The sequence below is a fragment of the Aricia agestis genome, chromosome 1 (genome assembly GCF_905147365.1).
Source record: "Aricia agestis chromosome 1, ilAriAges1.1, whole genome shotgun sequence".
NCBI lineage: Eukaryota > Metazoa > Arthropoda > Insecta > Lepidoptera > Lycaenidae > Aricia > Aricia agestis.
The window spans coordinates 4,728,960-4,742,678 of NC_056406.1; the positions used below are offsets into that span (position 1 = coordinate 4,728,960).

At 38.9% G+C, this 13,719-nt stretch overlaps 1 protein-coding gene and 1 long non-coding RNA gene across 2 annotated transcripts in view; one reads left to right on the forward strand and one right to left on the reverse strand.

The window, feature by feature from the left end:
- LOC121734670 (KH domain-containing, RNA-binding, signal transduction-associated protein 1) overlaps positions 1–13,719 on the reverse strand; it is a 217,170-nt gene that overhangs the window by 23,493 nt on the left and 179,958 nt on the right. Inside the window, exons 3-5 of the mRNA XM_042125626.1 lie at positions 13,107–13,204; positions 4,441–4,557; positions 1,677–1,823 (exon numbers count right to left, since the gene is read on the reverse strand). Of these exons, the coding sequence (XP_041981560.1) occupies positions 1,677–1,823; positions 4,441–4,557; positions 13,107–13,204 (362 nt within the window). The remainder of the gene's footprint in view (positions 1–1,676; positions 1,824–4,440; positions 4,558–13,106; positions 13,205–13,719) is intronic.
- Positions 1,449–8,273, forward strand: LOC121737093. The gene is made up of 3 exons (XR_006037133.1): positions 1,449–1,578; positions 7,242–7,245; positions 8,262–8,273. It is a non-coding gene; the product is annotated as an uncharacterized LOC121737093 (long non-coding RNA).

Consider the following 13,719-nt stretch of genomic DNA (forward strand, 5'->3'; position numbering starts at 1 on the left):
TATCAAAGAAATTTTTCTTTGATTTTTATGATTAATATGTAATATAATTTTACTAGATGACGCCCGCAACTCCGCTGTGCCATAACTCTTGCACAACGGAGTAACCGCGCAGGATTCGGGAACCGTACATTTTCCCGAGACAAAAATTATCCTATGTCCAGTGACGTAAATATAGGGCTGGCAAAATGCCACGGGCCCCCGACCCAAATGGGCAAAAGTTTTTAAGTACATAATATTGTTTATTATAAACGTGACGATTTTTACTGATAGAGCCCCATCAATTTGCCACGGGCCCCGGATCTTATAGTTAGAGGTAACAGACAGACACACTTTCGCACTTATAATATTATTAGTAAATTGTTTATTAATATCAGTAATTAGTATATTAGTATGATAATATTATAAATGCGAAAGTGGATATTGAAGGAATTAGTAATAAATATTGAACCGACAATAATTTTATTTATATCGTTTTTTTCAATTACAATATATTATTAAACATAAAACAATGATATTAAAAATAACTTGCACTTGATATTTTAGAAATATTCATGCGAGATTTAGATTTAAGCATGATTAATAATCGGCATGTTGATTTCGATACGTTTCCCAATTCCGTCTCAGAAACGAATAAAACGTTAATTCACGAATCCGAGATTAGGAATTTTTGCACCCTACAACACAACAGTACCTCGTATCGCCCATATTTTCCTTATTCAGAGCACTTTTTAACGTTTTCAAGGTGTTTTCATTTTTAACTAGTAAACCGTATTTCACAGCTGATCGCACTCTGACACCCACGTGTTGCCTGAATCTGCCGCTCGCCGCGCCACTAGAGATATCCAAGAGGCCTACAGAGCAGCAGCTAATGTTTCACTGCAAAGTTAAAGCGAATTAACAATAGTAAATTCGTTAAATAGCCAATATAGCAGTTCTAAAATAATTAGTAATTAAATTCAGGTCTCAAATGAAATACCTGCCAAGCGGTCGTAAAGGCTGAATTATTCTAATATGGGTAGGAATGTCCTTCAGTGGATTTTACTTTGTAACCGGTACGATTACCCTTTACAATGATAGAGACGCAATTTGATGCATACCTGCCCGCTTAGCATACCGATCTCAAGTCTACTCTACAAAGAAATAGACATAGAAACATTTACATGCTTTGCAGCAAAATAGTTATTTTGTAAAGCAATTGTCTTTATGGCAATCGACATATTTTTTTCACACACACTTCACGTCATAATATAGGTACTTGTTGAATTCGAATATATAAAACTGCAGCGCTTTACTTTTTTCAATGGCGTCGTTTTAATATAAATGATTGTGTTATTCCTAGCGTGGTAAATATAGAGTTCTATTTTATTAGCTACAAAATGCAGCGGCGCCCTTTGTTTTTTTTTCGGTTCAGCTAGTACAGTAGCCTCACCCTCGAATCTGAAACGATTTTGATTTACTAATATTAGTTTCAAATTGAGTCACAGCACGATCGTGGGCTAGTATATTAGCTGTCAGGAGTGGGAAAAGCCGTTGAGACCGAATTAGTTCCAAATTAAGCCGCAGCACGATTTTGCGCTAGTTTAGGTGTCGGAATCGAGAGATCGAGCTGATTCGATTCTCGATTCGATTCTAATTCTGTCGGGAGTGAGGCAGCAGAAATAAAGGTAAGTTCTCACCGGTACCAGGAACCTCCTGAGTTCCGCCAGCGCGTACGCTATGCGAGCGTGCGCCTCGGCGGGCGTGGCGAAGGCCGAGATCTCCACGTGGAGCTCCTCCGACAGGTGCGCGAACTTCGGGTCGCCCGACACACGCAGCTCTTCTTCCTGAAAGTTTAACCGTAAGTAGACTAATCATGTCTTAGGCTTCAGTCTCGAAATCAGCGGGGCGGTGGCAGCGGCGGCGGCGGCGGCACGGGAGCGGCGCGTTCCAATGTGTAGATTGTTAATATTATGTTCTCGAAAACAGCGGCGCGGCGAGTGGAGCGCGGACGGCGGCCTACCGCGGATACTAGACGGCTTCCCGCGCCGCCGCTACCGCTCCCGCCCCGCTGCCCGCTGATTATGTGCCTGAAACCTTATAGCTAACTACATGCAGGTAAGCTGTTCAGCTAGAGTTCGAAGTCATTGGTAATAGACTACAGGCCCTTGTTGATAATAATAATTGATAGGTCATAATATAAACTACTAGATGACAGAACTATGTCCTTGGAGTCACTTGCTGAGCTGTCCAATTGTATGCGTTTAACCTGCAAGTAGCTTGTAGCTTAACTAGAAGGCTCTACAGGTTACTTGCTTGAGACATTTGAGGAGCATAATATTGCAAAAAATCTCACAACGTAATATCTCATCTAGCCTTGTATGATTAAAGCATTAGGGATTGAAAGTCCAGTTAGGTATATTAAATATCAATTCAAGGGCTAGATAACCAATCTGCTCACTTAACATAATAAATATTTTACGGCATAACGTGTGGGAAAATCACAAATCCCTCGTAATGAGTTCATAACCGGAACAATTCGAAGCTAGTGACCGTAATTAAAGGCTATTATCCGTTATCCACACAAAAGGAATAGCTAAACATGGCCGCACTTCATTTGACCGGAAATGACATCATCGTGACGTTTAATTTTAAAACGGATTAGAGCGAAGCCAATTAATTTGCATTGCGTTTCTGTGTCGTAGATTGACGCTGCGACTGCGTCGTTTGACGTATTTAATTAATCTTATATCTTTAAACGAGCAATTCTTGTATATATATATATATATATATATATATATATATATATATATATATATATATATATATATATATATATATATATATATATATATATATATATATATATATATATTCTAAAAATGATTCCTAGCTATATATACTAAATTTCATGAAAATCGTTGGAGCCGATTCCGAGATATAATTGGAATCTCGGAATCGGCTCCAACGATTTTCATGAAATTTAGTATATATAGCTAGGAATCATTTTTAGAAAATGTCATTTAATCCGGTTTTATCGGATACCGAGCAAAGCTCGGTCAAACAGCTAGTTTATAATAATATTGGACTGTATAGAGGCGTTGCGTCGTCGGATGCGATATTTAAATAGAAGGTCCCAAACGAAGCGATGACTGACTTTAGGGCCGGGACACATAAACAGTCGCGTCGTAGAAACTCACGATGCGTGTTATTCAAAATTCAAAGAACACGTTACGATGTCGCGACGTAGTTTTTTACGATGCTCGTCGTAGATTTCCACGACGCGACGTCGCATCGTGGTGCGACACGATGTCGTATCGTGTTTATGTGTCCCAGCCCTTACTGTTCGTGCGTAATTCAGTTGCAACTACGTGACGCAACGGAGCAATAATATTATAGCCAGGCCCTACGGCCACGTCATTAGAATTTAACGACTAAACAAAGCGGAATAGTTCGAGTTGTATCCGACCACGTCAAATGAAAATTTGATGGCTCAAAGGCATCCAATTTTCATTTCAAAAGTATGCTTTAAAAGTGGCTTTAGGAATCTATTGCTGATACGAGATAAAAAGATAGATAAAAGAGAAATAGAATAGAATATGATAGTTATAACTATGTATCTAATATCTAGAATGCTTATAGGGCTACAAATCATTGAGGAGATTATCCTGGCAAGCAATTATACCAAAACTTAATGCAAGTTTCAGTTCAGTTTTATGGAATGGTATTTCCCTAGTCAAGCCAGGCTTTTTTTATCTCATATACTTAGTAATATAAGGTATGCCTTGTTTGTGTTTGTGCGCGAACTTCTCCAAAACGACTCAACCGATTTTAATGAAATTTTGTATGTACTAAGAAGTTGATTGATAGGCATCTGCCTATCAATCAACTTCTAAATTATGGTCTGCCATCTGGCAGACCATAATTTAGTTGCATGACGTCAAACCCAGCCGACAGATCACGACTAGCATTAAATTGACATGATCCGACCATAAAGTATTTTTTTTAATTTTTTTTTTAATATCTATGGACGCTTCACACCACGTCAGTCTGGCCCTGTGGTAAGTACCTGAAGGACTTGTGTTACAGGTACCAGACAACGGAAATATAATTAATACTTTTATACTATACATATATTTAAGATTTTTATTATATGATACACATATTTAATACACATCCATGACCCAGGAACTTTGAAAACTTTTTGTTCCGTCGGCGGGACTCGAACCCGCGACCCCCGGCTTGAGCTACCAACGCGCTCACCACTGAGCCACAGAGGTCGTCGATGGCCGTGATATTAACTTTATGGATCCGACCAAATGGCATAGATCTGTCAACTACCTATGAATTAATTTCTTCGATGGTATATTCGTTAGGCCCGAGAATATTTTATCTACTTTTTATATTGATACTAGAAATAATCTATAGGGCAAAACAACATTTGCCGGGTCAGCTCGATGATACCTTTTGTCTGTCCTTCATGGAGCCGCGGCCGAGCACCGCCATCTTGCACATGGTGTCCTCCTGCAACCGTTTCAGCGAGTTGCCCTTGGGCCCCAGCAGTTTGCCCACGAAGTTAAACTGAAACAAAAAATACTTAAGAAAAACCAGAAAAATATGTTATTTTCTTTTCATGTGGCGTCGGAGTAGCATAATAGTATAATGCAGTGTACACGATTTAATGTCAATTTCGCTAATGCTTGCTAAAGTTAATTGTTTAATTTCTCTCAATCGCTATAAAAATAGAGAGAACCGAGAAAGCACGATTTAAATTCAACGATTAACCAAAAGTTTTAACAGCGTTCGTGAAACCGGCACTTATTTTTTCCTACACTGACTTAAAAATTGATTTCTGCAACAATGTTCTATGCACTTCAAACATTAATTTCATAAGCGAAGTGCTAGAATATTCAACATGCAGGTAATAATGGTAAAAATTGCGGTCGCTTTATAACGGTGTTTGTGGAGCACTCCGCCGCCCGCTGTTGACGCTGTGCCGTGTTTTACATTATTCAATCTAGGATAATGAAAACTATGGCCGATTTATTGAAAGTTTTATGCATTTTTAAAGGTTAGCTTGTCGATGAAATATTGCCACTTCATACTGTTGCAGTTGGCCTTGATGTAGAAATCCATACTAATAATAAATGCGAAAGTGTGTCTGACTGTTACCTCTTGGCGCCCAAACTGCGGAACCGATTTTAATGAAATTGGATATGTGGATACTTTGAGTCCCAGGAAAGGACATATGATAATTTTTCCGCGCGATAAACTTATTTTGGCCCAACGGAGTCATATCTATAGTGGGTTATGAATTGTTTCATCTCGTAAAGTAGGTACTCACTGAGTAGGAACGAGCAACAAAGAGAAGCCTCGTTTAGTTACAAACGGGCCAACTTGACCTGATCAAAATCACAGCTTCAGATAAAACCAGCGTGCCAACTCTTGTGTTATGTTATGTTGCGTTAAGCCAAGTGGGCGGGTTGCCGAAGGCCTGAGTAGTGTTTGAGGAGCAGCAATTTTACTGGTAAACATGAGGTGAACATACTGATCGTTTTGTTTATTCCATAAAAATCTAGTGAATCGTTCTAATTAAAAATAAACAAAATTTTACTTTACGACTTAATCATGCTATGTAGATGAAAAGGACCGTAGAATACCACAAACTACAGGATAACGAGTCACCATTAAAATAGTGTTAACGCAAGCAAAAGGAAAAGAAACTAGCCAGAAAATCACAGCGCCGAGGGACTTGTGAATTCGTCATAAAATAATACGGGCCGAAAGTTCGGGAGCGCTGCCAAAAATTCCCTTAGTTTTTAACCAAAAGTCCTTTTAGTTTTTAGAATATTTTGCAGCAGTAAATTGTACTGTCGCCGTGTTGTTAAAACCTTTTTTTAGAAACGAATCGGTCCGCTTCACAAAAAGTGCCGAGACTTATTGAAAACGCGACGAAAAATGAAACTTTATATAGGCTTTTGGCAGCAATTTTCGATATTACATAATATAGCAAATAACATTTTTCCGTGTCCTCTCTTTCAAAGTCTTTCATAAGCGTGAAAAAGTAACAAGTAATAGTTGGGGAGGGGAAGAGGGGATTTCGAGACTAGTTTGAGCGTGTCAGATTAAGCTTGTATAGGCTTCCGACATGTGTCTAGTCATCATTGTATAGAAATCAGATTTCTCACGTGGTGGGTTAAATTTTTTTTTTTTTAATATTGAAATGTCATCGGATTTGTCAGATTAAGATAGAGGATGTTAATTAGTATACCCCAAAGAAGCTTTCATATAAAGCACTGACGATTCAAAGATTAAGTAAGCCTGTAGGGACATTTTAAAATATAAAGCTTCATAGTTTCCTAACTAAGCTTCGCAGATATATTTTTATTTTGCACTAAACTAAATGATTTAGTCCTTGACCTTGTTGTCTAAAATATAATAATAACTGACCGAAATAAGCGATTTTCTGAATATATTTTCTTTTCCAAAACTTTAAAATGGCCGCAGAACTCACCGCTAAAATAAAAAACGCTCTTATAATTTTTTTCTACTAGGTCTCCATGACGCTCGAGTGACTACAAAATTACCACCTTCCCCTCCCTTGTATCTAATTTTTATAACAATCACAACCGACTTCAATGAAAATCGGTAAATTTGAGTGTTGAGAAGGACATAGTAGAAAACTATGTACAATTATATACGAATTACTAGCGAATTACATAATATTATATACGAATAATACCTACGCATAACGAATTTCTGGACAAAGTTGCGGGTCCACGCAATTTCGATAATTCGTGCACAACCCAGTAAGCCTCAGCTTTCAAACAAATTAATTTACTAATCCGGAAATACAATCTGTTACATTATCGCATTAGGCTGGATTCATATGGGTCTATCCGAACGCGCCGTTTGACGGTACATTGCGACCCGCGAGATTACAAGCATAGTATGTAACGATTTATTTAAACAGCGGCGCGGTCGCGCTGTCATTTACATGCAGCTTGTAATCTCGCGGTGCATCCGCCAAACCACTCATTCACGCGGATACCATAAGACGACCATTACATACAATAATTATAGCTAGTGATCTCGACCGCACGTTCAGGCGGACGCATATAAATCCAGCATTACATACATTTGCTTGTAATCTCGGAGTGCAGCCGCCAAACCGCGTGTTGGCGCCGACACATTATAAATCCAACCTTTTTTTGCGATAGGGGAATACCTTTACACATCCCCCGGGCCTGGGACGGACCACCGAGGTATGTGGGACTCCCCGGGGCGGACGTATCCACACCCGGGACTACCCACTAAAAACCAACGGTGTTCCTGCTCCTGAAGGTGAAGCTACGGGAAACGATTGATACACGACCGATGATAATATAAACTAACCTAACTCTGTAAATTCAATGCTAACCTACGAACAATGGCATACTCGTCCGGACGCGATTGTCAGACCTCTAATGAGGCTCGATCTAGACATCCTAGGTCCTCAATGCCACTTCACCATGTTCCAGGTCATGCACAGGAGCTATCCTTGTACGTCTGATGAAGTACCGTCAGCATGAGAATAATATGAACGAGGATAATAGAATGAAAGAAAAATATTTATTCTTCGAATGGGTACGCTAATATACCATGTTAGGGGCCTGTTTCAACACTTCTTGAAGTACTGAATAGCTATCTACCACTTAACTTGACAGATGAAGTATGGAGAATCTGCCAAAAAAGCTGTGAAAAACCTATTCGGCACTTTATAAGAAAGTGGTGAAACAGGCCCTTATTAAATTAATATTATCATTATAATGAATAATGATAATATACAATATATAATAATTAGCTGTCCCGGCAAACGTTGCTTTGCCATATGAAGTATTTCGCCCATATTATTTTATTGAAGTGACTAAATAAGCATGTTACCATGGCAACGTCCATCGCTATTCCGTCGCACAAACAATGGTCACCGTCAGTCTCGAGTTGTAATAATTTACTATTATTTATTCAACAAAATATGCATCAATATAAAAAGTACTCAGTAGCCGATTCTCAGACCCACTGAATATGCATATTATAAAATTTGGTTAAAATCAGTAAAGCCGTTTCGGAGGAGTACGCGGCCTAATATTGTGATACGAGAATTTTATATATAAGATAAACAACTTGTTTTGCTGCCTTTTGGTGCAGATAAAGAGTAGATAACGGAGACATAGGCTACATTTATACCGAGCACAAGTGCACGGTTCCTATGAGATTTTTGCACGTAGAGGAGTCGCTGAGAACAGATAATATTATATGAAACATAAAAACTGTACAATATTGTGACTGGTTCTAATTTTTGCTAGCTGTACTTATTCAGCTGCGGACATCAAATAACTAATTTTAACAAGCAGCAAGTTCTTAGCAGATTGATTTTGTTGTCTTGTTAGCCTTTTAAAATATAAATTTATTTTAGTTCTTTCTGGGGAACGTGTTAACATTAATTTATGATCCGTAAAGTAGAATAATAAACAACTATTGTTTACAATTATAATTTTAAGGAATTTGTAATCCCAGACGTATACACAACTCCATAGTTTAGCGTTTTATGATAATGCTTCAAAGTGTACCTTACCGCAGTTGTTGGGCGAGAGCAGACGAGTGTGTTTACAATACAATTATATGGATTTACACGTGATAAACAAGCTTACATGTTCAATGTTCATGGAGAGTAAACAATTTGGCAGATAAACATTTAAGCCCGGCCGCACATTGTCCAAATTCTGATCAGAAACAGTTGAATTTCGCCGGACCGCCACCCCGCACACTATCCGAAATATCCTTCCGGCGAGTTCGAGCTCACTCGGCTCAGTACAAAATGTAAGAGACAGCGCGGAAGTTCAACTGTTTCTGATCAGAAATTTCGGACAATGTGCGGCCGGGCTAAGAGTCTAAGGCAATGGTCCGCAACATTTTTTTCATGCGGGCCACGTACATGTTTCGGTCTTAGTGTCGCGAGTCGCGACTCGTGGGGCCGCAACAAAAATTTTTTAGGGTTAAAAATGACGTTATTCAAAATTAAAGATTTAAAAATGGAAAAAAATTCACGACTCTCACAATGACTTTACATTATTTTGCCGGTGGGCGTGAATTTCAAAATGGTTTAACATCACGCGGGCCACAAATAAAGTCTCGGCGGGCCGCGGGTTGAGGATAGCTGGTCTAAGGTCACAATCGTCTCCCCCACAAATCCGTAATGTAACGTTCGTAAAGAGTTATTCTGTTTATAAGCATGCTAATAACAAAATCTCTTCTAGACTCGTTATTCAAAAAAACAATATTTAATATTGTATCTGTGCAACGTAGACCAAATTCGTATTAGACGAATTTGGTGTGTAATGTACAGTGTTCACTTTAAAAATTTCAAGAGTAGATGTACAAGACTGCTACACTGGTAAATGTAAAAGTGTACCTGTACAAGTGTAGGAGACGTGTACATCTACACTTGTACACGTTCCCGTCGGTGCAGATTTTCTCAAGTTACGTATTCATGTCTTATTTATTCAAATTTATTTCTCTCCCGTATTGAAATTCGAACAGTTGGTCAGTTCGGAGCGGGCAGACATTTCTCCGGTTGTTGTCGTGGGATTTTAAAACGTACAATACAATTTTTCTACTGGCTTTAGACTTGGGTTTTATTTATGAAGCTTAAATAACGCGTTTTATAGAAATAAACTGAAATAAACGTCATCTATGATTGCGAGATGTAAGAAAATATGCGCTACTTGGTGTTTCGTTATTTAAAATGCATGGATCAATATTTGGTGACTTTCAATAGATCTCGAATGTAGCAATAGCCTTCCTTAAAAAGTATAAGATGCTTACGCACATAGTAGTAAAACTGTAAAAAGCCTATCTAAATAGCATTATTAGTTTTTTAAGTCACGAACAAACTTACGTTCATGCATCCACATTTCAAATGTGTATTTGGATTTTACTGGGTTAAAAATGAATTTAATCCCTAGAATTGTTTGCAGAATACCGGAAAAAAGACGAGGGTGAAGAGCTGGACATAAGTAAATTTGTCCAAGGTCTGACGGCCAATCACAACACTCCACCCGATGACCCGACGACACGTCACGCGTGTGATTGGGGCGATTTGATTTCTACAAATCGAATATTGGGAAAAGAAAAGGACAAGAAAACAGTAAAAAAATTTAGTTTAGTCATCAGAGAGTTTGTGCTGCCATCAGCAAGAAGTAAGAAGTGTCTAACAGTTCACGTAAGTAGATGAACAAAATATATACACTTGTCGGCCCCTCTGCAGACAACTAGACTGGTCTGTAATTTGGCTATTGGAATTTATTTATATCTTTAACTACAGGTAATTTTTATGGGTAGGTTAATAAATTTTGTTTCTAACATCTCATTGTTACGGAATATTTGGCTCATAAAAGAAATTCTACTTTTAGAAAAGTCAAGCTTCCACTTGAAAAAGTTTCGAATGAGCGTTTATACAATGCAAGATCTTTTACACAACGAACAATAGTCTCTCAGATTATTAATACACTATATAGAGAAGGATGTAAAGTTTTTAATCAAACCGAATACATTAGTTTCATTCTCTTTGGCCCGTCTCTGCGGCGGCGGTTTGGACGTGAAAAGGTAACAGACAGACAGACACACTTTCTCATTTATAATATTAGTATGGATATCTATCTGAAACTGTACATTTTTAATCGTTAAAAATATCCATGGACGCTTCGATTCTAAGGTTGGATTTATATGCGCGAACGAGTGGTTTGACCGCTACACGCTACACATCACAAGCAAAAGTATGTAAAGATTCCTTTAAATAGCGGCGCCGCGCCATAAAGTTAATATACCTAGCGGAATAGAGAAACAAAGGCCTAAACAAGAGAGTAAAAAGAGACGTGTGATACATGACAGAAGCACTCTTTTTTTGACGTCCAGTCGGCACGTGCCGCACGTTGACAATTTAATCTCATAGAAATCATGTTCAATCATGCTTGTGTAAGTGTATACTTACACATATTTTTACACACAGATGAAACCAATTTCAGTTTCGTTTGACAGCTCGAGATTGTTGCTCTATTCCGCTAGGTATATTATCTTTATGCGCCGCGCCGTCGCCACAGTATAGCAATATGACATAAATATTGCTATACTGTGCCGTCGCGTTGTCATGGGTTGATTCCTGAGGTTGATTCCGACCGCAAGGCGATGCGTAGATGCATTTCTGAAGTATGGATTTGACAAACTTCAATTGCGTGAAACGTCACGCAAGTCTGTTAATTCAATACAAATTTAGAAATGAATCTACTCGTTGATTGCGGTCTGATGTAACCCTAATTAGCGACGTCCTGTTTGTCACCACCCGCTCAACCACTGAGCCACAATGGTCGTTGATAATCTATCATGATACCATATAAAACCTCAAATATTTTTGGGCTATTCCCCTATTAATATCGTAGGGCAGAGTAGATAAAAAGTGATAAAGTGTCGGACGGCCGTGGGGGGGACTCCGGCAGTATTCACTTCAAATTGGGCCCTGCCTCGGATATCTTATTTGCAACTGCATACTTTGAGCTGGTGGTACACTTAAATGTTTTTTTTCCCTTTTCTTTCTCAAGCAAAGGAGTATAATACTGCTTGTTTGTATTTCGAATTTACTATATATTTTATGATTTTATTATATATTTATACTAGCTGTTGCCCGCGACTTCGTCCGCGTGGACTTCAGTTTATAGCGCGCGATGTCAACAAAATTGGTGTCAAATTTAAAAACTTTTTAAAACCCTGGTTAGTGGTACAGGGTACCCCTAGGGCCGCGCTACACCGAAATGGCAGCGCTGAAAGTGCTCGCTTCGCCGCTGCCATTCAGGTGTAGCGCGCATTCATTGCATCGATATATTTCTGGATTTTTTTATCTGGATAATATTATACATAAAATATATTTAAGATTTTTGAAATATTATTTTAATACACATCCAAGACCATTGAAAACTTTTTGTTCCGCCTGCGGGACTCGAACCCAGGACCCCCGGGATGAGCGCTGGCCACGCGCAATGCAAATTAATTGTCATCGATATTTTCATGGAAATAAGATATTTTCCCACATCAAAATGTAGCCTATGTCCTTTCTCAGACTCTAGAATAACTGTGTATAAAATTTCATTGCAATCGGTTCAGTACTTTTGGCCTGAAAACGAGACAGAGAGACAGACAGACAGAGATACTTTCACATTAATAATATTAGTATGGACTAGTATGGATAATGTGACTCTCAGATTATTTTGTAGGTAGTTAGTAGTAACACAAATTTTTTGAAAATGTCATCCGTCACGTGGCTCTACGTCACCGCTACAGTGCTATGCGCGTTAAACGTGCTAGGATCAAAGATGCTTTTCTCCACTTCCACCTCTTTTATAATAATAAATAATTAGCATCATTTCTAAGGACTCATCTATTTTTTAAATTTTATTTTTAATACTCTATAAGAAGTTTTATCGGCTCAGTGTAGCACGGGCGAGGGGTCGGTGTAAATTCGCATCATTTCTCAGCGGGTCGGAACAAATGAGATCGAAACGTGATGATCCATGTTAACGCGGCCTAGGGGCGCGGGGTGGCAGGCGGGGGGCAGGGGGAACATTTGTCAAACTTTCAGGCAGGTGGGCCATATCATTAGGTGCTGATAGGAGCAGCGGGGCTAAAATGGTCACATTCCGCAATTCCTCTCAATCAATTCAGCAAATGAATTGTCAAAGCTGTCAAACTGACAAATGTCAAATCAGTACAAAAATTGCAAGCAGAGTTGCATTTTGCGATTTTAGAAAAATGAATCCTATTATGATTCATATCATGATTCTTCAAAGCAACCATTTTAGGCCCGCAGGTATGAGTAAATGTGGTGACTGGGCATAATTATACCCATAAGCTGTGAATCCCATGTCTTGTGGACGAGTGTATTCGTATTATAGAGCGAGTGCCGCAAACGGGGCGACAGCAACGCAACCCCCACTTCAAATCGCGCAATTGTAAAACGTTAAGACGCGCTTAAACCTTGGTGGCGCCATACCCTAGGTAGCACTTCAAAAGTTCTAGTGGAACTTGCCTGCAACAATCCTCACCTTAGGGTGGTCCCGCACAGGCACGACGACGCGCACGCACACCTTCACCGGCTTGTCGCGCGTGATGTCCAGCATGCGTCGCTCGCCGCGCCACTCGCCTGCAACAATGATGATGACTAAATATAGTTAATGTGCCTTGTGTGTTGCGATAGCAAAGCTACTACACGACACGTCTGGAGAAATGTAGCGGTCATGCCATCTTATACAATTTTGATACAGAAAATATTTAGTGGATGGCGCCGTTCTTTACAAGCTATTTCCTTGTTTTATCAGCTAATAGGAAAAATGGAAGAATCTACTTTAAAAAAAACACAAGTGTTGATGTTAATATACGAGTAGGTAATACTAAACTGAGCAAATACAGTGTGTAAGTATAAGACAATCTGTACGCACCTGTGAATGCCAAATATCGTGTTTACTTTGGAAAGCGCTGAGTAAAGTTTGTGATGTCTTATAATTAAACCTTATTTATGTGTTCGTCTTTCGTGAGTTTCGGCAAATAGGAACGCTAATTAGCGGCTTAATATTACAGCTTCGTAAATTACAGACTAACATATACGTAATATTATTTCTTATTTACTCAGTGCTAGGAGAATCCTCATTAAAAGAGAAA